The following is a 21,734-nucleotide window of genomic DNA, read 5'->3' as shown; positions in this document are numbered from 1 at the left end:
ACAAAAAGCTATTTTTCTGTCAGGCTAAAGAAATATACTGATTTAGTTGCCTATGCTTTTGTGCTGCATTCCAAAACTCAAATATTGAGCATGCTGAGTTTTATTTACGCTCCAGAAAATGCAATCTTGCAATCCATCTTGTTTGCTAGTGTACAGCCAATAGGGTCAAAAGTGTTCGATAACAATTGTGATAGAAATGGTAAGTTTGTTGGTGAGTTTACATTTAAAGGTGTAATATGCAGGTTCTTTCTCCAGGCATTATAATATTCAGGGCTCTTCTATGGGCATGGGTTCAGAAGGCATATTAAAAGGAGCATTTCCTGTATTAAAAAATAACCCCCCCCCCCTCCCCCAAGGTGGGAAGCAGGGGGTCTCTGTATCTGAACTGTGTTCATTTCAGCTCTGGGGCAGCCAGTATCTCCTGCATGTTTGAAGATCATGCAGGCCAATAGGAAGCCACGATGGATGACGTTGCAGATTCCTATTGGATTGTATCTTCAGGACCTTAAACTGCCATATTGATTGCCTAGCGTGACCAACAGTGGTACTATCTTGGGAAGCTGGGGATCCCCTGCATCACCCCACTACAAAAAAAAAACACCTTAGGCAGAAACACACCATTAATTACTGTAAGTAAGACTCCTCAGTCAATAAATCTGCCATTTTGATATCTTTTTTAAGAAAGTTCTTTTGTGTTTTGGCAAATCACAGTACTTTTCTAACTGATTAAATCGACAGTTAATTATAAATCACGGTCCTCCATCACTAATCATTTTTCATATAGTATTTTCAACTTGCTCAAATGTACATTTACATTTTTTTTTTAAATGCCCTAAAAGCTCTGAAATAGTATTTTAAAAAAAACAAACATTATTGTATTCACAAATAATATAGGGAAATATTTACAAATCGTACGGATACCAGGACTACATTTTCCAATAATGGATTACAGTTGATATTACAGTCAAATACAAAAAAATTATTTATTTATTTTTAACAAACTGTTGGTGTACTGTAGGTATGGCATCCCAACCAGGCATTATATACACCACTGAAGATACAAGAGCGTGGAAATGCCTTTAAAGCTGCAGCTATAAAAGCAATCAGTGGGTTAATTGATGCCTTAAGTAAAAGCAGTCCATGATAAATATTTTAGATGCTGCCATTCTACTTGGGTTTTGAAGTGTCATAAGCAATATCTCTCAGAAATCAATATTCACACAGCACATCCTGAGGGAAAAGGAAGTAGACATGCAGAGAAACTTAATGTAAGCTATCAAATAGATGTCTACCTTTATTCCTATTGCTGTTTTCTTGGCTTCTGCTTTTAATCTGGTTGCTCTTAATACAGGCTTGTTTTTCTTGTAGTCTTGTCTTCCTAAAGTAGAAAAAAAAAACATGAATTATTGATGAAGAAATGTATACTCGTAATTATTTTAGCATTATTGATTTTTGTTTTTATTAAAAAAAAAAAAAAAAAAAAAGATACTACTGCAATAACTATAATTATACAAACAGCGACTTGGAATATTTTCTAACATCACTGGAGAATAAAGTGGAACATATACGCATACAAGAAGCGAAATCTATGCGCTTTTATATAGGATTCTGGAAAGCAAGTTTTGTGCAATTAAGTGCGTGCCTTTTTTAATCTGATTTCAGGGAACTTCTATCCCAACGTTTGAGTATTTTTGCTCGTATTGACTTCCGTTTATTAGTTTCCATTTTATTTTAGTTATAGACATCAGTAAAGGAATAGGTGTTAGAGACTTTCAATCACCAATAATGACAGGCAGAGGAACCAATTTTAAAATCCTATAGCATACCTGTCAAGGAAGAAGGAGCACTCAAAATACCGGCAGACAGAAGCACATCTGTTCAAAAGACGCAGAAGCATAATGTGAGATCTGAAATATGATGGTAACTCTGTACTTAATGGATCAAAATTGTATTAATTAAGATCAAAATTTTGTTCATCCATGTGGGGGGGGGGGGGGGGGACTGAAACGTTCTCAATTAATAAAATGTAGTTCCATTAAGTAGAAGTCCACAGTAGTGCCGTCATATTTCTTCACGCCATGCCTGTCATTAAACACCGTCTCATTACCATGCATCAGGGGCAATGAGTTGTCATTTCCTCTGCCATTCCAAGATGTTTAGCTATGTTTTTTTATATTGAGTTACAAATCAAGAAAGCTTCCAGGTATTAGATAGACACAAACTCTAGGCACAACTTTCTGGAAAAGTTGTCTATAGCCGAAACAAACACAGGCATACCCCACATTAACGTACGCAATAGGTCCAGAACAAGTATGTAAAGTGAAAATGTACTTAAAGTGAAGTACTACCTTTCCCCCACTTATCGATGCATGTACTGTACTGCAATCATCATTTACGTGCATAACTGATGTAAATAACGCATTTGTAACAGGCTCTATAGTCTCCCCGCTTGCGCACAGCTTCGGTATAGGTAGGGAGCCGGTATTGCTGTTCAGGACGTGCTGACGGGCGCATGCGTGAGCTGCTGTTTGTCTATTGGGCGATATGTCCTTACTCGCGAGTGTACTTAATGTGAGTGTCCTTAAACCGGGGTATGCCTGTACTGTAATACAGCACCTCCTTTAATGTAACATTACAACTTTGTAAGGTTTTTTTTTTTTTGTTCAGCAGTTGAAAGCGGAGGCGTCTTCAGAGTTCGTACATGGGCCACCAGCATCTGGGGATCCTCCAGTTACCGAATGACAAGACGTTGTGTCCCCTGGCCAAGATTACTTGTCTGGTGGTGGATACATTATAAAGCCCCAACATCAGTAGATGATGTCCTGGCCTTCTGCTGGTGACCTCGGCGACCATGTTTTTCATTTTCTTGGCGCTTTGGAACTGGAGGGTACATGGGTGTCGGAGAACCAACATTCAGCTCCGAGGAACCCCCATGCCCCTCATTATTTATCTAAACTAGAATTTTTGTTCTGATTTTGGGGGCGGGTTACTGCCTTTAAGAATCGTAGAAACCTGGATGCACATGACAATAGCAGAATACAAATTAAAAAAAATATATATATTTTGTACAGTATGCTGCTACAGTTTTTACTTCAGAATTAATCAAATGAATTTTTCGGAGAACTTTTGCCCCCATCCTCTTTCTTTTTTCTTTGTACTTTAATATGTATTTATCTGATAGTTGATGCAGAGAAGAGAGGAATTTCCATTTAAATATTTGAATATTATTTTTTTTCCATTACATGTGCCGTTTTTGGTGACCAAAATAATATGCTCTGGTTGTTACGTGGCTGCAGGCTTATAATGCTTTGGCCAAAGGGTTTAACTAAATCCCCCTTACGCATGAGAATACAAACATTGAAGTATTTAACTATGTATTTTGGCATATTGGATGTAGCATTGGGTATTTTTGTCTTTTGTTGCATACATTTGGCCACGCTCAGTAGCACTCCTATAATATAAGGGTTCCATGTAAAAATGGTTTTAAGGCAAAAGGTGACACGGTGTGCTCATCTGCATGTCTTTTCCCAGAATCCCTTGCTGCAGTGGAACCACTGTATGCTAGGTGATAATGGTGAAAGGCAGGGTTGCACACCTGTCTAAGACATGTGAATGTGCTCACAAGTGATCATTTTATTTGATTATATATATATATATATATATATATATATATATATATATATATATATATATAATATATATATATATAATATATATATATATATATATATATATATATATATATATATATATATATATATATATATATATATATATATATATATGAGAGAGACACACACAAAGAAATACCACAATCAAAACAACCATTTTACAATCGAAGATATCCTAAGCCAGATAATATCCCAATTTTTTATTTTATTTTTGGAACGGACGGTGCTAAGGGGAGAGATAAATATAAAACACAAAAAGACAAAGAAACCCCTGTAAAAGCACTCGGATATATCTTATAAATAATCTAACAAAAGATGCAATTGAGAAATCAAAGTAACATACTTTTATTTAAACACATCTAACACAACAAAAAAACTAAAATAACATACACGAAAGAACACTGGAAAAAACCTCCTGAAGCCAACAGCATGTAATGACGGACCAAAAAATGATATGAAGAGAACTGAAGCACATAGATAAGGGAAAACAGACTGGGGATGCAGACCTCAATATAAGGATAATTCTGGGGACAAAGTACCCAAAGTAACCTTAGACCGGCCGGTCATAAACAATAAGGTAAATACTGCACCCTCCTTTGTGTCCCTATACCGATGAACATGATGTTATCACAATCCCTAGGAGCACATAAAGAAACAGTAGAATAGCAATAAGCCCTGTTTATGTGCTAAGCAAATGCAAGGGGAAAATCCACCTTACAGAGTGATTACAGTGGCCCCCAACGAACTAAAAGTTGCAGACGTTACCACCACCTAAATAAAGAGCTATAATGAGCCCAAACGCTAATGAAAGCAGTAAACACAGGCTTAATGGAGCAAACAAGTAATGTGTAGGTATCCTGTGACTGATGTCCCCACTCGGGGAAGAAGCCCAGCAGGGCGAAATGCGTTAGTGGTACAGACGGACGCCTCCAGTTGCCATAGTATGGACTTTTATTGTTGAGAGACTGTTCTACTTGCTGCAATTACTATGCAATCCCCAGAAGGACCACTATTTTTTATTTAAGACATTCACAGCATCCAGGAGCCAAGTATTTGTGTTCAGGTTTTATTTATATGACTCCATAGGGAGCAGAGAAAGAGGGGGGGGACAGAGAAAGAGGGGGGGGCAGAGAGAGAGGGGGGAGCGGAGAGAAAGAGGGGGGGGACAGAGAGAGACAGGGGGAGCGGAGAAAGAGACAGGGGGTGTGGAGAAAGGGACAGGGGGAGCGGAGACAGATAGGGGGAGCGGAGAAAGAGACAGGGGGAGCGGAGAAAGAGACAGGGGGAGCGGAGAAAGAGACAGGGGGAGCGGAGAAAGAGACAGGGGGAGCAGAGAAAGCGAGTGGAGGGGGACCGGAGAAAGAGAGTGGAGGGGGACTAAGAGACAGGGGGAGCGGAGAAAGAGACAGGGGGAGCGGAGAAAGAGACAGGGGGAGCGGAGAAAGAGACAGGGGGAGCGGAGAGAGGGGGGTGCGGAGAGAGAGGGGGGAGCGGAGAGTGAGGGGGGAGTGGAGAAAGAGACGGGGGGAACGGAGAGAGGGGGGAGTGGAGAAAGAGACAGGGGGAACGGAGAGAGGGGGGAGCGGAGAGACAGGGGGGAGCGGGAAAATTACATCCCGGGCAACGCCGGGTAGATCAGCTAATATATATATATGCTAGTAGTATATATATATAGGGATATATATATATCCATCCCTCTTTCCCCCTAGGGTGAAGAGTCTACGGGTGCTGGCTTTACCTGTTGGCTAACGGAGATCCCAAACCTCCGCCATGGGGAGCCCGGGGTGATACAACAATACAACTTGGTACAGCGCCTCCACCTGGGAGGGATCCTAACATAGTGGGAGGAGCGCCTCACAGGAACCACAACCCTGATATCCACACACAATATATGATAATGATAACCTTTACTAGAGAACATGTAAATAGGCAGTGCTAAGCGGATGATAATAATACTACTGGTTACAGCTACCCCTTCAGCCTCGCAGGGCCTTACCCCTCCACCGTATAACCCACACCGTATCCACAGTACCTTATGGGCCCTCGGGCACCCAACCACCTGGTGTCCATGAGAATACCAACCCCACCCTTATGTGTGGTCAGCGCTGCCACTATGTTGTGTGTACTTTGTTGGTGCACTTAAGGATATAGGTACCTGCCGGGTGCTCCAGTACCCGGGCGCACTGCTTGGTAACGGCACAGGATCTGCTGATCCAATGATGCTACTGCTTCTGTGATAGGTCCTCCTCCGCATGTGTGGTATCCAGCTGAAGTGTCCCACTTACAGACAGTCTTAGTATCTTGCCAAGTGATCTGAGCCCAGACCACTCTCCACAGGCTATGCAGCGATGTAGCTTTGTCCCTGCATCTAATCAGCTAAAGGGGCCGTGTCCCTACCTAATGGGCCTGTCCCACAATACTAATATGGGAGTCGGGGCCTAGCTGGGGCCTATTGGGGAGTCTCAGGCCTAGTCCAGGGGCCACAAATGCCCTGCACATACACCCTCCCCTACCTGTGTCCCAGCACCGACTACCTGCTAGCTCTGAGCACGCCAAAACTCTCTCCTAGCTGCATGTGATCCTGGCAGCCCTATTGGCCTGTTGCGCCCATGTGACTGCATGTCCCTATGCATGCTGGGGGCTGTAGTCCCCGCAGAGCCTTTTCCCTAGTGCCGCCGCGTGTGCCTAACTCACTGCGCATGCGCAAGTGTGTAATGGCCGCTGCAGGTCTATTTGCGCATGCGCGACTCGCTCGCACCACATAATGGAGGCACCCTGCAGAGGGAGCCGCTGGCAAACCCGTCCCCCCCCACCCCCCACAGAAGCGGAGGTACCGAGGGGGAAACAAGGAACCGGAGAGACAGAGGGGAACCTGGCTACATATATATGGGTTCCATGTAATGTAAAATGGTTTTCAGGCAAAAGGTGACACTGTGTGCTCATTTGCATGTCTTTTCCCAGAATCCCTTGCTGCAGTGGAGCCACTGTATGCTTGGTGATAATGGTGAAAGGCAGGGTTGCAGACCTGTCTAAGACATGTGAATGTGCTCACAAGTGATCTTTTTATGAGAGAGAGACAAAGAGAGAGAGAGAGAGAGAGAGAGAGAGAGAGAAGAGAGAAGAGAAGAAAGAGAAGAGAGAGAAGAGAGAGAAGAGAAGAGAGAGAGTGTGTGTGTGTTCTGGTGTTAGATCTTGCTGGGATTGTATGTTCATTAATCTTACCAATGAGTCCCATTTGTCTACAACTCACTTCTGACTAAGAAATTGGTGCCAAATATATAGAAGATATTTTTTTTGTGGATTAGGATGTGCCTCAGATAGGCTGGTTCCTTCGGTCCCTGGAACAGTCGCAAACAGTCTGAAAAAGGAAAATCCACCGTTTTGATAGAGAGCAATACAAAATCTGTTGCCTTGATTGTTAATCTGCACTTTGATTAATCCGAGGATAGAGAGTGAGAGGGAGAATAGCTATTTTACTAGTCTGAAGCACTTTATATATCCCTTCAAACTTCCCTCCAAATAAATTAGGGAGAGATGCCTGTGCTAAAAATCGTGTGCACCTGAGGTACCCTGGGAGATATTGTTATGCAAAGTATATTGAAATGTTATACCAGTACAACATGTCAGTCATTAAGTGCCATTGGCTTGTCAAATCTATAAAGTTAGCATGGAAATACTTTTAGGAAAGGTGGAATGGGACTCATTTAAATATACTTTGCATGGCCATCTCCCAGGGGCGCTCCTTTTTCACCACAAGCATGTCTCCCTAACTTAATCCGCTCGTTTTTTTTTTATTACCCAATTCGCAGATGAATGTTGGTGTGGGTGATGGATTTGGTCTAAAAGATCTGCGGAAACGGATTTGGAGCAGTTCGCCCATCTCTAAATATATGGCCCTAGTAAGGTGAGCCTGATCCATTAAAAAAAGTAATTTTACTTGAATTATCCAAGACCAAACACATAGAATGATCATCGTAACCGCAACAGACTCTTCCTGGTAATCATACTGACTCCCATTTGGAAAATCATTTGAGTTAGATTTGGGATGAAAATGTTGGAGATTTCCAAAACTTCTTTGGACTTGCATCAAGTTGAAAATGTATTTTCAGGGAGACAGCAAACAACATTATAAAATTTTCAGCTACAAATCATGGCGTCTCAACAATAAATGGGGCGAGTTGGAAAACATGCTGAAATATCTGATACAAGAAAACTAAAGGCATCATATTTCTAATTGTGTAACATATTGAAGATATGCTGTGTACATAACTTTACATAACATAAATGTAGTAAACCACACATTGAAACAAAGTAGGATTTAAAGGGAATGGCAATCAGAACTTCCCTGGCATAGTTTATTAAATAAAACTCAAACCAAAATGAGAATACAAGCTTTGACTGCAATTTATAAAATGTGAGCTAATTCTTGTTTGTAAAATTACCTGGGAGTTGCAAGCACTGTGTTCAAAGGCTTTATGAAAGTATCAATACAAGAGCCTCAAAGCTGGTAACCCTCAAGAGACAATTCTCTATCAAGTATTTACTATCTCACTTAAAGCACTAAAGACCAGGCCTTGAAAAGCTCCTTAGTTCAGACTTTTTATGCCTGGAGAAAAAAATGTTAATTGAACAGAGTAAATTAATTGGAAAGATAATGCTTTCCTTTGAAGTGCTGAAATACAGGTACCTTCTAAACATAGATGCACTGTGTGCCAAAGCTCAAGCATTCAATTCACAACAACTCACACAGACTTCACAATTAGCTCAAAATGTCAATAATTTTCTATAGCAAATAAAAATAACACTCATGAGCACATTCCCATGTCTCAAACAGATCCACAAACCTGCCTTTCCCTATTATCTTTTAGCATACAATGATTGCACTACAGCCAGGGATTCTGGGAAATGACACACAAATAAGCACTCAGTGTGTCACGTTGAGAAATATCCAGTGTAGTTACCAATGTTATTTTCACTTAAAAAATTTTTTCTCAATTGTACCAAATATGACACCTGTTTTATCTAAAGATTTCTGCTTAAGCAATCTGTGAAGATATTCATAAAACGTAATGTAGAAGCTCCAAATTAAAATACCATGCATTCTGACGCCCTTCCAAGTTATGAAGTACCACTGTCCCTGATTTCATTGTTGTGTGTGACTTTTAATTTCGCCAACCACCCAGTCACTTCTTTCACAAGTTGGCTGATTGCACACTTTCCTATAGATTACAATGTGTCCAAAGACAAAACATGTTTAAAATGGTTATTTTTAAAAACTTCTACCTCTCAAAAAAATGTCGTCGGTGGTATAATGAATCTGCAGAAGTAGATTCAATAAACCATGGCTGGTCCTGGCTATACGTCTGCCCTCCCTGGCATATAAGTCCTGGTAGGTGCAGGTAGTGTCAGGCCCATCATGGATTTACCCCCCCACCCCCTCTCTGCAGCTTACTTGAGTGGCAGGAGTGGAGGTGGGACAGAGTCTGTGTGTTGCCCAATCCCGGTGCAGACCTTGTCCCCTCCCCTTCTGCACTAAGGAAGAAGCACGCCTACATTTAGGGAGTTGTAGTCTGCCAGCAGAGAGAGCACACGTGAGGGAAGTGTGCCATCTCACCCTGCGGGGTGGGATTATACGAACAGTCACACTAGGGGACTGTGATAAGGCTTAAGGACATATCTGACCCAGAGACCATCCAGAAGCATGGGATCCAAAGAGTATTCGCTGTATGTACTGACTGCAGTGAATGCCAATAAAGACTCCTGTTCAATATACTCTGGCCTGAGGGTGCAGGTTCTCAGGGAGAGGATGACAGTGCTCTATCATAGGGACTGCATCCAGCACTCCTGAAGCCTGTGGTAGATGGAGGCGCAGCACAAAGAGAGAGAACCATGAAGCCACAACTAAAGCCTGCCCTGTTTCCCCACACCATCGTGGAACCTCAGCATCTCCTGGACACCAACAGGTACTTGCACCAACAGACACCTGTAGAAAGAGCAAAACTCCCGGGGGGGAGGGGGGAGGGAAGGGGGAAGCAGCGCTACACATAAAAGAAACATCATGGGAAAATTCTGTACTGCAGGTTTTGTGCCAGATTTGGAGCAAGAAGACATTAGTAAATAACCCCAATGTGACTCTATTTAACGAAGTTTCCCAAAGGTACTGTAAGGAATCTGCTTAACAAATCAACACAAAGAAAGCTTGATGTATACCGAATGCTCTCATGTGGAGCAGACTCCCAAACCTAACTTTAGGCCAAGTAACGGGAGATGCTGTGATTTTACATTTCCACTTGACATGCTGCTGGTACTTACTGAGCAGGAAGCAGCATCAGGATTGAGAAGCCTGCAATATGTTCCATAGGACCCACAATTCTTTCCGGATAGATACTTGTTCCTAACCTTTAAGTTTAAACATCTTCCTTACTGGTTCGAAATGCATATAGATGTACAGTACTAGTTAACAAACATACATTCAGTAGATCAAAGACATGCCACAGGTGCAAATGCGAACATTCTTTAAAAATTCAGGCATTTCCAGAAGCTGCTTTTTGTCTTATTTTTCATGTACTGTATGCTGGTAACAGAGGAACTGCTTTATCAACAATGCATTCACTGTTGTCACTCTCGTAATTAGAACACGGTTACTGCTTCACTCTGGCACTTCGGTGCAGCCTATTATAGAACTCCAGTAGATGTATTTATTTTTAATCTTGCACATCTAAACCAGTAGTGGGAAGAGTCCCGCTATGTTTTAATTTACAATCCAGAGAACCTCTGCTTTATTATTGAGAGACTCATAGTTTCACTTAATTTTTTTTTAAGAAATATTATTCGAGAAAGCATCTTCCCCTTTCTGCCCATAAATATTGTATAAATCTTTCTAAGATGTGGTCAGAACAGCTTCTCCCTAATGTTAAAGAAATTCAGTGCCATTACTTGTGCTGCCTCCAGCTCTGTGGTTTTTGCTCCTCCTGTTGCTTAGTAGTCCTTTGCTTCAGTCCCACTCCTGCTCTGTCTCCTCTGCTACTACTAGAGCTGTTCATCTGCCTGTTGCCATCAGCAACTACCCTTCCCCAGACCCCTGGGGTTTTGTTTTTTTCCTCCCTCACTGCACTTGATTTAGTCCTGGCCTGTTCCCCTCATGGCCAGGCTTGCAGTTTGTACTCTTCAGATCTTGCTGTCATCTTCCTTGTCTCCCCTTGTGGTAGCTGTAAATGGGCGAACCAGTCGAAATTAGTTTCCCGGATATTTCCAAATTTGCCATTCAACATCCGTTCCGTCGTTTTCAAATCCGCTGACGGATTGTTAGAGTGTCAATCTGGGCAGATTCATTTAAAACCACCATTGGATACAATCCGCAGGGTAGATTTTAACAATCCATCCGCGGATTTCGCGAATTAAGAATTCAATCCATGGATTTGATCATTAGTGTGCGGATTGCTGAATGCGTAGATTGGATTCTTAAAATCCGTCAGCGTCTTGCGGAATCCGCGGACGGATATATAAAAATCCGCAATAAGGCGAATCACCGTTTTTGAGAATGATCCGCTGAAATCCGCAGACCAAAAAGAACCGGCCAATCCGCAGTAGATCCAAATCCGCCCATCTCTAGTAATGTCATAATTTTTTTTTCAACTACGCCTTATTTTATGTATTCCCAAACGTTTTCACTTCCTGTGAATAAAGTTAATCAGAAATTCTAAGAAAACTCCATCTTTGTTTAGCACCCGTTCCTCCCACCCTAAGGGAGATTGTGTCACTACTGGTGTGTTCTGGTGCGGTGCATAACTATGAGGTGGAACTGGAGGCCTTGCGAACTCCGCAGTGTTGTGGGGAGGCATCAGGACAGGTTCTCAAAGATAATCTTCCATAGTACAGCGCCTCCAGCCGGTGAGGATCCTGGTGCAGCCAGGATTGTCCCCACTGGCAACTCAGATAATGGCCCAGACAGATAGCCACAAAGGATAGTTCAACAGAGTCTTTATTTACAGCAGTATGGTATTCACAGCAGGCACATTCCCTGGAGCAGCACCCACAAGGCTTGAGGCCCGGTAGGCCCCTCCCCAGCTCCTCCTTTACCCCCTAATGGGATAAAGGGTAAGATGCTCCCACTCCACAGGGGGAGGGGAGAGAGCCCTGACTACTGGGAGTGTGTCAGCTTATGTACCACAGGGAAGTGGCTTGTAAACCTGCCCCATAACAGGACAGGTCCGATACTGACAGGCATCACATTTTGTGCATGTGACCTAGCCAGTATCCTCCCCAAGGATGACACACTCAGGTTGTTGTTAGGCCCCCCCCTGGATACAATAACAATGCATCCAGGCTGCAACAATAGGCTAGGCCTTCATTAGAGAGTTTATCCCTCACAATGCCTGTGCCTAATAGGACTTACACTGTCAGGGCCAAAAGAAAGACAGTAGCTGGAGGACTAGGCTACATCTGCATGACAGGGGATGAGTTAAACTGCCTGACAAAGCACACCGAGCCGCAGGAAGCCCAGGACAGAACATGACCACTTCACTGCCCGTCACCCTGGTAGTAAAGGTAGTGAAGCCTCTTCAGTGGTAGAGGGATACATCTGTTTCATCTTACATGGGAAAAAAGATGAATGTAGTTTTTCCTTTTACACTGTTCATAACCTTTTTTTTGTTTACAAAATAAATTATATCCAATAGCTTCTGGGTGTTTGTCTCCGAATTTATCAGCCTGCATCAGAGGTTTGCTGCCTGCTTGCCATTTCTTTTCCGTGCTGTCCAGGCTCATTATTATGTGAATATCTGGTTATTGTTTTATAAATGTTCAGATTTCAAAGCTCGTCTTTTTCCTTTTCCTCAGCCGACTTGACAATATCCACCCTCATTATCATCATGTGGCAGTGCTTCTTTCCATCCGCATTTGCTGCTTTAAAAATTAATGCTTTGCTCTTTTATGAATCCTGCTTAAGCTGCTTACGAGCACATTATGCCGTCAAATAGACACATGCAGAAAAGCTTCCCAAACTATGGTTCGTTCAATGAAAATACAGCTGCTTCTGCTTGAAAGGCATTTCAGGGTTTGTTTCCACCTGAAAATGGGCTTGTTCCTAGATTTTTTTCCGCATTTTTTGGTCTTTTATTTGCCAGTACAGATTTATTTATTTATAAAATATTTTACCAGGAAGTAATACATTGAGAGTTACCTCTCGTTTTCAAGTATGTCCTGGGCACAGAGTTAAGACAAATAATACATGGTTACAAATACAGTTACATAAATGAACAAGGTATACATTATATATAAGACATTGCATGCTCAGTTAAAGAAAATATATATTATGGGCGAATGACACAGTTAGACCAGATTAAAATGTGAGACAGCCTTAGATTTGAAAGAACTTAAACTGGTGGTGGATGTGAGAGTCTCTGGTAGGTTGTTCCAGTTTTGGGGTGCACGGAAGGAGAAGGAGGAACGTCCGGATACTTTGTTGAGCCTTGGGACCATGAACAGTTATTTGGAGTCTGACATCAGGTGATAAGTGCTGCATGTGGTAGGGGTGAGGAGCTTGTTCAGGTAGCTGGCCCATAAAGAATTTAAAGGCAAGACAGGAAAGGTGAACTTTGCTTCTAGTGATGACCAATCTAGTTCTTTGAGCATTTCGCAGTGATGTGTATTGTAGTTGCATTGGAGAACAAAACGACAAATTGAATTGTAGAGGGTGTCAAGTTTGCTAAGGTGGGTTTGAGGTGCCGTGCCATATACTATGTCTCCATAGTCAATAATTGGCATTAGCATCTGCTGTGCGATACGCTTTCTGACCAGGAGACTTAGGGAGGATTTGTTCCTGTAAAGTACCCCTAGTTTGGCATACAGTAGGTCTTGGTTGTCAGGATATCAATGTGCATTCCGAATGTTAAGTAAGAGTCAAACCATAAGCCCAAGTATTTAAAACTAGTGACAGGGGTTAGGGTGGTGTTAGTGTTGGTTCTAATATGGAGCTCAGTCGCTGGAAGCTTTAAGAATTTAGTCTTGGTCCCAAATACCATTGTTACAGTCTTGTCAGTGTTTAAAAACAGTTTGTTTTGGGAAATCCAGTTTTGGAGTCTCAAAAAGTCAGACTGAAGTATGTGTTGAAGGTCAGAGAGGCTATGGCTGTGTGCATATAGGATTGTGTCATCTGCATACATGTGTATTGAGACTTCCTTACAAGCTGTGGGAAGATCATTAATGAACACTGAGAAGAGTAGGGGCCCCAGAACAGAGCCTTGCGGGACACCACAGGTGATATCCAGGGGGTTGGAGTTAGAGCCTGAGATGGACACATGTTGGGATCTTCCTGATAGGTAGGACTGAAACCAGTTTAAAGCATGCTTCCCTATTCCAGAGCTCTGGAGTTTGTTAAGCAGGATAACATGATCAACTGTATCAAAAGCCTTTGCAAAATCTAGGAATACTGCACCAATGAGTTGTCCCCGTTCCATTCCACACTAGATTTCATTGCAAACTTTTAGCAGGGTAGTTACGGTGGAGTGTTTGGGATGAAACCCAGACTGGAATTGGCTAGGGAAATTTGTCTTGGTGTAGTAGTCGCTTAATTGGGAGTGGACACATTTTTCCATGACTTTGGATAGAATTGGGAGAAGTGAGATTGGTCTGTAGTTTGAGACAGTGTTTTTATCCCCACTTCTGAAGATTGGGACAACTCTGGCAGTCTCCCAGGTCTTAGGGATATGGCCTGCAGACAGGATAGAGTTGACTATGGAAGCAATTGGTTTGGCAATGGCTAGGGCAGATGAGGGAAGACTTACTGTCCCTGGCGTCGAGGATGAACAAGCAAAGATCTGCAGCGTCGAGACAATGTCTGCCGAGACGGAGCCGAGGGGGTCCCATTTTTCTGAATGGGACCCCCTGCAGCGCTAAGTCTTCGGTGCCACTGTCACGTGGCCGCACATGGCAGCGTCACCGAAGCCACTAAGCTTTGCTACATCTGCATACTGTATGTGTAATTCCCCTTAACCAGAAATCAAAATGTTCTATTTTAATTGTGCCTGAACAGAGTACTGTGCAATGTCCGATCGCTTAAATGCATATGTATGTATGTCTTTATTTATATAGCGTCATTAATGTACATAGCGCTTCACAGTAATAATAAAAGTGACAATCATATAAATAACAAATAATACAAATAGCAGGTCATGGGAAGAAGTGCTTCAGACATAAAAGTAACATTTCGCAAGAGGAGTCCCTGCTCCAAAGAGCTTACAATCTAATTGGTAGATAGGAAGGACATAGAGACAGTAGGAGGGCATTCTGGAAAGTGCGTCAGCAAGGGGCCAAGCTTAATGTATCAGGTGTATAGTATTAGCCGTGGAGCTACTCAAATGCGTCGTTAAGCAGGTGTGTTTTAAGGTAGGTCCTAAAGGTGGATAGAGAGGGAGCTAGTCAGGTGTTGAGGGGAAGGGCATTCCAGAGGTGTGGGGCAGCAAGTGAGAAAGGTTTAAGGCGGGAGAGGGCTTTAGATACAAAGGGGTAGAGAGAAGACCTCCTTGAACAGAACGCAAGAGTCGGGATGGTGCATAGCGATAAATTAGGGTCGAGAAGTAAGGAGGGGCAGAAGAGTTTAAAGCTTTAAAAGTGAGGAGGAGAATTGACTGCGAGATGTGGGATTTGATAGGACGCGAGGAGAGTGATTCCAGCAGGGCAGACGCCAAGACAGATTTAGGAAAGAGTAGAGTGATTCTGGCAGCAGCGTTCAGGATAGATTGTTGGGGAGACAGGTGAGAGGCAGGAAGGCCGGACAGCAGGAGGTTACAGTAATCGAAAAACAGGAGAGAATGAGGGCCTGAGTCAGAGTTTTAGCAGTCGAGCAACAGAGTTGAAAGGGCGTATCTTTGTAATATTGCAGAGGAAAAAGCAACAGGTTTTAGAAACGTTTTTTAATGTGAGATGAGAATGTGAGAGAGGAGCCAAGTGTGACCCCTAGGCAGCGTGCTTGGGCTACTGGGTGAATGATAGTACTTCCAACAGTAATGTGGAAGTAGGTAGTAGGGCCAGGTTTGGGAGGAAGTATGAGGAGCTCTGTTTTTGCCATGTTGAGTTTAAGGCGGCGGAGGGCCATCCATGATGATATCTCAGAGCTACATGCTGAAACTTTGGTCTGTACAGCAGGTGTAAGGCCAGGGGTTGTAAAGTCAAAAGTATGACTTTACAATAATAAAAAAAAAGAGAGTAGATCACATACAGTACATCTACTGTAAACATAGAAGATAATGCAATACAACACCTGAAGGCCCCTTCAGATAGGATTGCTGTTTTCAGGTTGCTAATGGACTAAATCACACAAAACCTTTGATGGCTTTGTTATTTGATAGGTAAAAGGAAACAAAAATTAATCTTTTTTTTTAAATAATTTTAAAAAATGATAAAATTTAATTTAAATTACATGTGTAAACTGATCTCTTAAAGCAGCTATCCTCCCCAGTACATAAATTTAACCCATATACTGTTAGTATCTTACCCTCTGAGTGCAGCCAGCTCTTTATTTCAAGTGATAAAAAAAACAAAACAGATTTGTATTATTCTCTGGCTTCCTAATGTAGTCTTCTTTCCCTCTAATGTGAGGGGTCTGTCAGTGCTGGCGGTACCCGTCGGCTCACAGGGATCTGAGCCTCCGCTACTGGGAGCCTGGGGTAACGAATACATGGAGTGGCAGCGCCTCCACCTGCACGGGATCCCAATTAGATGGGATAACCCCGAGCAGGAACTATTAATAACAGTCCACAGGTTCTAAGAATAACAATTATAACATTTACTGTGAGCAATAACCATAAACCACATACAGGCAATAGCAATACTAATGGTTACAGCTAAACCTCGCAGTGCAGGGCGTTGTCCCACAACCGTGTATCCCCACACCGTGTCCACAGTACCAGAGGTGTTCCTTGGTCACTTTACCCAATAAGTGTCCCAAAAAGATGCCCACCCCTCTAGGCGTGATCAGCGACTTATTAAACCGGTGTTGGTGCACGTTTGGCGAATGTTACCTGCCAGGTGTGTCCACACCTGGGCGCGCTAACAACGAGAAGCAGGATGTCCTCCGCTGGATGGGATGTCTCTCTCTGGAGTGTCTTCCACAATGATCCTCGTTCACTCTCTGGCAGTCTGGTCCCAGACTGCTGCAGCAATAGTTCAAGTGAAACCACTGTGGCCCTAAGCTGGTTAACCCTAAAGGCTCAGGATCCCTAACTGAAGGGCCTTCCCTACAGCAGCCACAAGCTTAGGATGAGTTGGGGCCTATTTGGGGCATAGGGGATCTCTGGCCTAGTGAAGAGGGTCACAGACCCCTGCACCTGTACAACCTCCCCTAGCTGCGTCCCTGCTCCAACTGACAGCAAGCCTTCAGAGCACCAAATGCCTCAGCAGGGAGTCCTAACACTCCATTGGCCAGGTCTAGTCACCTGACTCCGCAGCAACCTCCCTTCTCTCAAGCTGCAGTGTAGGTAAAAGCCAAACCAGAGAACCCAGGCCACACTAGCTTCGGAGGTTACCATGGTAATCTTTAGACAGCAATTGGGACAGCTTCATTTTAACCTCCCATAAACTTAACATTTCAAATGCTTCTATCTCCTGACCAAAAGTACTAGACGTTAAACATAAAAACAGTATTGCAACGGGCAAGAAGAGATCTCTTCATGTAGAAAAAAATGTAAATGCCCCCCAAAAATGGTGATCGGCTTAGACTGCTGCTTTAAGCTCAGCGGCATCTCCGTGGCTCCATCAAATCATATTCCTTGTATACTGACTTATTGATGTGTATTTCCATTTGGAATGTAAACACTGCTAATGTAATCACATACCAATATACAAATGCATAAGGCACTTTATTTTATTTTTTTAATAAAAGTTAAATGGTTATCAATTATAATCAAATACTTGCTGCAATCACAAAGCAGTCTTTAACATTCCCCATACTTGATTAGAAAAAAAATGTCTATGAAGAGAGTCTACAGGCCAGTTGCTCCTTTGATAAATATGTTTGCAGAACACTGCGGCATTCAGAAGAGACTGTTTAGAAAGCATTGAAGGGCTCAGCAAAAGGACACATTTCTATTCAGTAATTAATGTATTAAAGGTCCTTTGAGAAGCAAAAGTGCTTCAAGATGAAGTCCCTCGTAGGGCCAAAATGCAGCAAACACAGTGTCACGTTTAACAGCTCATTTTGAGTGACTAATGGCCCTTATTATAATAAAGCAATATTTTTTTTACGTTTTGATAGCAAACGAAGAGAAAGTGAATGGGAGTTAAGGCATGCTTAAGCTTAGCACCGTTTAGTGAATCTGGGCCTTAGTAATCATTAAAACCCTTGACTGCTATGTGGTTCTTTAGTACTACAGTTAATGTGAACGTGAATTTTGCATGGACTTTAGGTTTCAGAATTCTATCCGAAAGTTGATTCTAAAAATGATTAGCTACCTTTGCAAGGATGACTGGTCCAGAACTGTTATTATAATACATATTATCATAAAGACTTACAGTCTCAAATTCTTCTTAAAGAGTAGGCCGAAATTGCTCAACTGGTGTGCCCCGGTACCGTGTGCGAGTTGCCACCCTCTACCGAGGGTGCGTCAGAACCAGGGGAAAAACACTGCTGGCTGCTCAGAAGGTACGTCATGTGCGGTCTTGACATTGTCCTTCCTCGGGAGGCACAGAGGATAGAGAGGAAAGGTGGAAGGCATGTGGAGTGCGTTGAGAGAAAGGGTAAGTACTCTGTAAGAAAGGGGGTGAAAAGGGAGTGCGTTGAGAGAAAGCGTGAGTACTCTGTGAGAAGGGGGCGAATGCAGAGTATGTTAAGAGAAAGGTCGAGTACTCTGTGAGAAGGGGGGTGAATGTGGAGTTCGTTGAGAGAAAGGGCGAGTACTCTGTGAGAAGGGGGGGTTTATGCAGAATATGTTGAGAGAAAGGGTGAGTGTACTCGAGGAAGGTGAATATGGAGTACGTTGAGAAAAAGGGTGTGCGAGAAATGGGGTGAGTTTGGTGCATATGATCTGCTGAGCAGGGGTGCCCCGAGATTGTAAAAATTCTCCAGGGGTGCCCTTTCTTATAAAAGGTTGTCCTAGGCATTGAAGAATACCTTTACAGTCCGCTGCACAATTTCTGACAAGGAGAAAATAAACATTTCTTCTGCTGCTTTATAATAAATAAAAAAAATCGCTATGATTGCAGGTGTTTGGGGTACATTGGGCACCTTTATAAAAAAGGTATTAAAATATTTTTAAAAATCTATATTTTGTACGTATGTAATGGCCCATTAAATACAGTAACTGGACATTTTTCAATCTCAAGAAGTGAAGCAACTTGACAGTAATAATACATTTGCAAGGGACACATCATCATTTTACACAACATCAACTGCTTGAGAACCACTATCTTTTAAGTGACACAACGTGCTCAAAGCTTAGAGCTGACATAATAATACATTTAATGGTAGGTAGATAATACACCCAGTTGCTCATACCAGGCAAATTAGATGTTCACACAACTGATGTTCAATTTCTAGCTATGCCGGGGAAAGATGCATTAATGGCAACAAGTTTTCTTTATGATGCAAAACTATTTGAGAGCAAAATAAGAAAGAATTTTTTCTTCATTTATTCAGATGAACTTTTTTTTTAAATTCCCTTAAATTAGGCATGCTAACACACACACACTTTAAAAAACAGTCTCCAGTACCCTCAGATAACCCCAGAGTAATGGCTAGTGCATATAATAAACGCACTGAAAGGGAGGTAGTCCTATTGTAAACCCCTATTATTCAAAAATAAAGAGTAATGGATCCACTTGCCACTTCCTTGATAAGTCCCCTGAAGAGGGACGGCGAAACGTGCGTCGGGGCTGCCTGTGTGTCCTTGTCCTCTCCAAGTGTCCCTCACAACACAGTTTGATGACCGCGAACTTCACCCGGCGGTTCACAAGGCTGCGCACACGTGTTTGGCTCCAGCTACACCAGCAGCAGTTTCTAAGTTCCCGGATGCCGTATTTTGCCTAAGTATCACCTTACTTCTACTTTCATTTGTGCTCAATTGTGGCTTCTGGGACTTGCTCACAATATACTCCTATGTGGTATAGTGAGTTCATTTGAACTGCTGCATACAGCCATTTTCTGCCTTTGCCATATTGGCTGTTTATGGGCTGCTGCAGCTCTATGCCTGAATTAACTCATGAGTGCTGCTATATTTGTCCTTGTTTTTTTGACCCAGAGGTTCTGTTATTTATTATGCCTAATGTTTGCTGAGGGTTTGTCCTATTCCACCACCTTCTATATTGGACTGGCCGGTCTAAGGGGTATGAGGCTGCTTCTATGCTTCATTACGCTCTATTTTTGAACAACAGGACTACCTCCCTTTCAGTACAAGGCGACACGTCTTCAGGAGCAAGGCAAGTGCAGTTTACAGAGGCCTTTGCAGCATCCCCGGCACTTAAATTAAGTGCCTTCGGGAAGCGCGCGGGGCCTCTGTAAACCCCGCGCCCCCAGCAGACAAATCTTGCACCCTCACTGGGGGGCACGCCCTCCAGTTTGCGCACCGCTGTAATAGAGAATAGTAACATGAAGCAACAGGAGACTATAGGTGAGGAATTACATGGTGTACATATTTAATGGCAGGGAACAACGCTGCCATCGCTTTCCCCAATTTTTCGTATATATATATATATATGTGTGTGTAAAAGGGCAGAAGGCACACTGTAAACTAGAAAAAAAACGATGCTTGTCCCATATGCACATAAAGACAAAAATGTTACCAGACGTGAATCCGGAGAACAGAAACAGCACACAGCCAGGTAAATAGAAAAACTGTATTCATCTCAGCAATACATGGCACTGCATCCAACGTTTCGGTCAGCTCGACGTGACCTTCCTCAGGGATGTGCAGTGAATGAGTGCCAGTGACCCATCATATATACCCTTGCCAATCATACAATTCATGAAACTCACTTGTGCAGGAACCAGAAAAGCCAGCGAAAACCGCATGTGTAAACAGTCTATGACACGTAAACGACCTTGGAACACACCACCATTTTGAAAACGCTAGACTGGTTCCTGATGCAGATGCTGAGCCAATGATCTTCCCTGCTCGTAATGACCGAGGCGCCAGCCAGAATGCATAATAACGATGCTGCGCATGCGTGACTGAGCCAGGGATGTCATGCTGCATCTGATCCCGAAATTCAGACTGCGCATGCGTGGAACCTCCGTGCTAGTGGTGCTTGAGCATGACTTCACCCAGTGTTGTCAAACATTGTCAAGGCAACGTGACCGCGGGTCAGCCATGCGCAATCTCACCAGATCTACGGATTCACGCCTGGTAACATTTTTGTGTGTGTAGATATATACACTGTATAGATACACACACATACAAAAAATTGGGAAAAGTGATGGAAGCGTTGCTCCCTGCCATTAAATATGTACACCATGTAATTCCTCACCTATAGTGTCATATTGCTTCATGTTACTATTCTCTATTACACGCTCTGGGGCAAACTAAACATAACATACAGTACATATTAGGATACATTTTTCACAGCTTTCTATTTAAGAAAATCTAATATAGGAGACCAATAGCATTCTTCACAACAGAAAATAGCTTACCATCCAATACACAATTGAACATTTTTAATAGAACCCGGAAATTCTTCTTCATTCATGTTCATTGCCAAAAAACAAGTAAAAATGATGTTATGAAGATAAACAAATGGCCAGTAATGGTGTCACGCACAAAACAGAGTTATCCTGTGTAGCAGATAAAAATACACAGCATTTTCAACTCCATCCTTAAAGTTTTCCATAAAGAAACCACAAGACGAAAATACTGTACAAAATATATTAGCTCTAACCATGGTTTACATGTCTAGCACAACCCATGACAGATTGCCATGTAGCAAAGCATTATTGGAAAAATTATTTGAAAAGCATGATCTTTGTAGTAACACTGTTATTCCTATTTGATTTTACAGGAACATGCTGTGCCTTGTTATCTGTTAACTGTGATTGTCAAGCTGCCAAAGACTTCTGACTTCACGTTTATTTTATAT

The 21,734-nt window shown here is 42.6% G+C and overlaps 1 protein-coding gene across 1 annotated transcript in view; it reads right to left on the bottom strand.

Moving 5' to 3' along the window:
• Window positions 1–21,734, bottom strand: part of TRIQK (triple QxxK/R motif containing) — a 143,045-nt gene that overhangs the window by 45,782 nt on the left and 75,529 nt on the right. The window contains exon 4 of the mRNA XM_075582753.1: window positions 1,293–1,378. Coding sequence (XP_075438868.1) covers window positions 1,293–1,378 — 86 coding nt within the window. The remainder of the gene's footprint in view (window positions 1–1,292; window positions 1,379–21,734) is intronic.

Source organism: Ascaphus truei, chromosome 2 (assembly GCF_040206685.1).
Source record: "Ascaphus truei isolate aAscTru1 chromosome 2, aAscTru1.hap1, whole genome shotgun sequence".
NCBI classification, from domain to species: domain Eukaryota; kingdom Metazoa; phylum Chordata; class Amphibia; order Anura; family Ascaphidae; genus Ascaphus; species Ascaphus truei.
The sequence above is the reverse complement of the archived record's forward strand: the minus strand, read 5'-3'. Positions and strand labels throughout refer to the sequence as shown.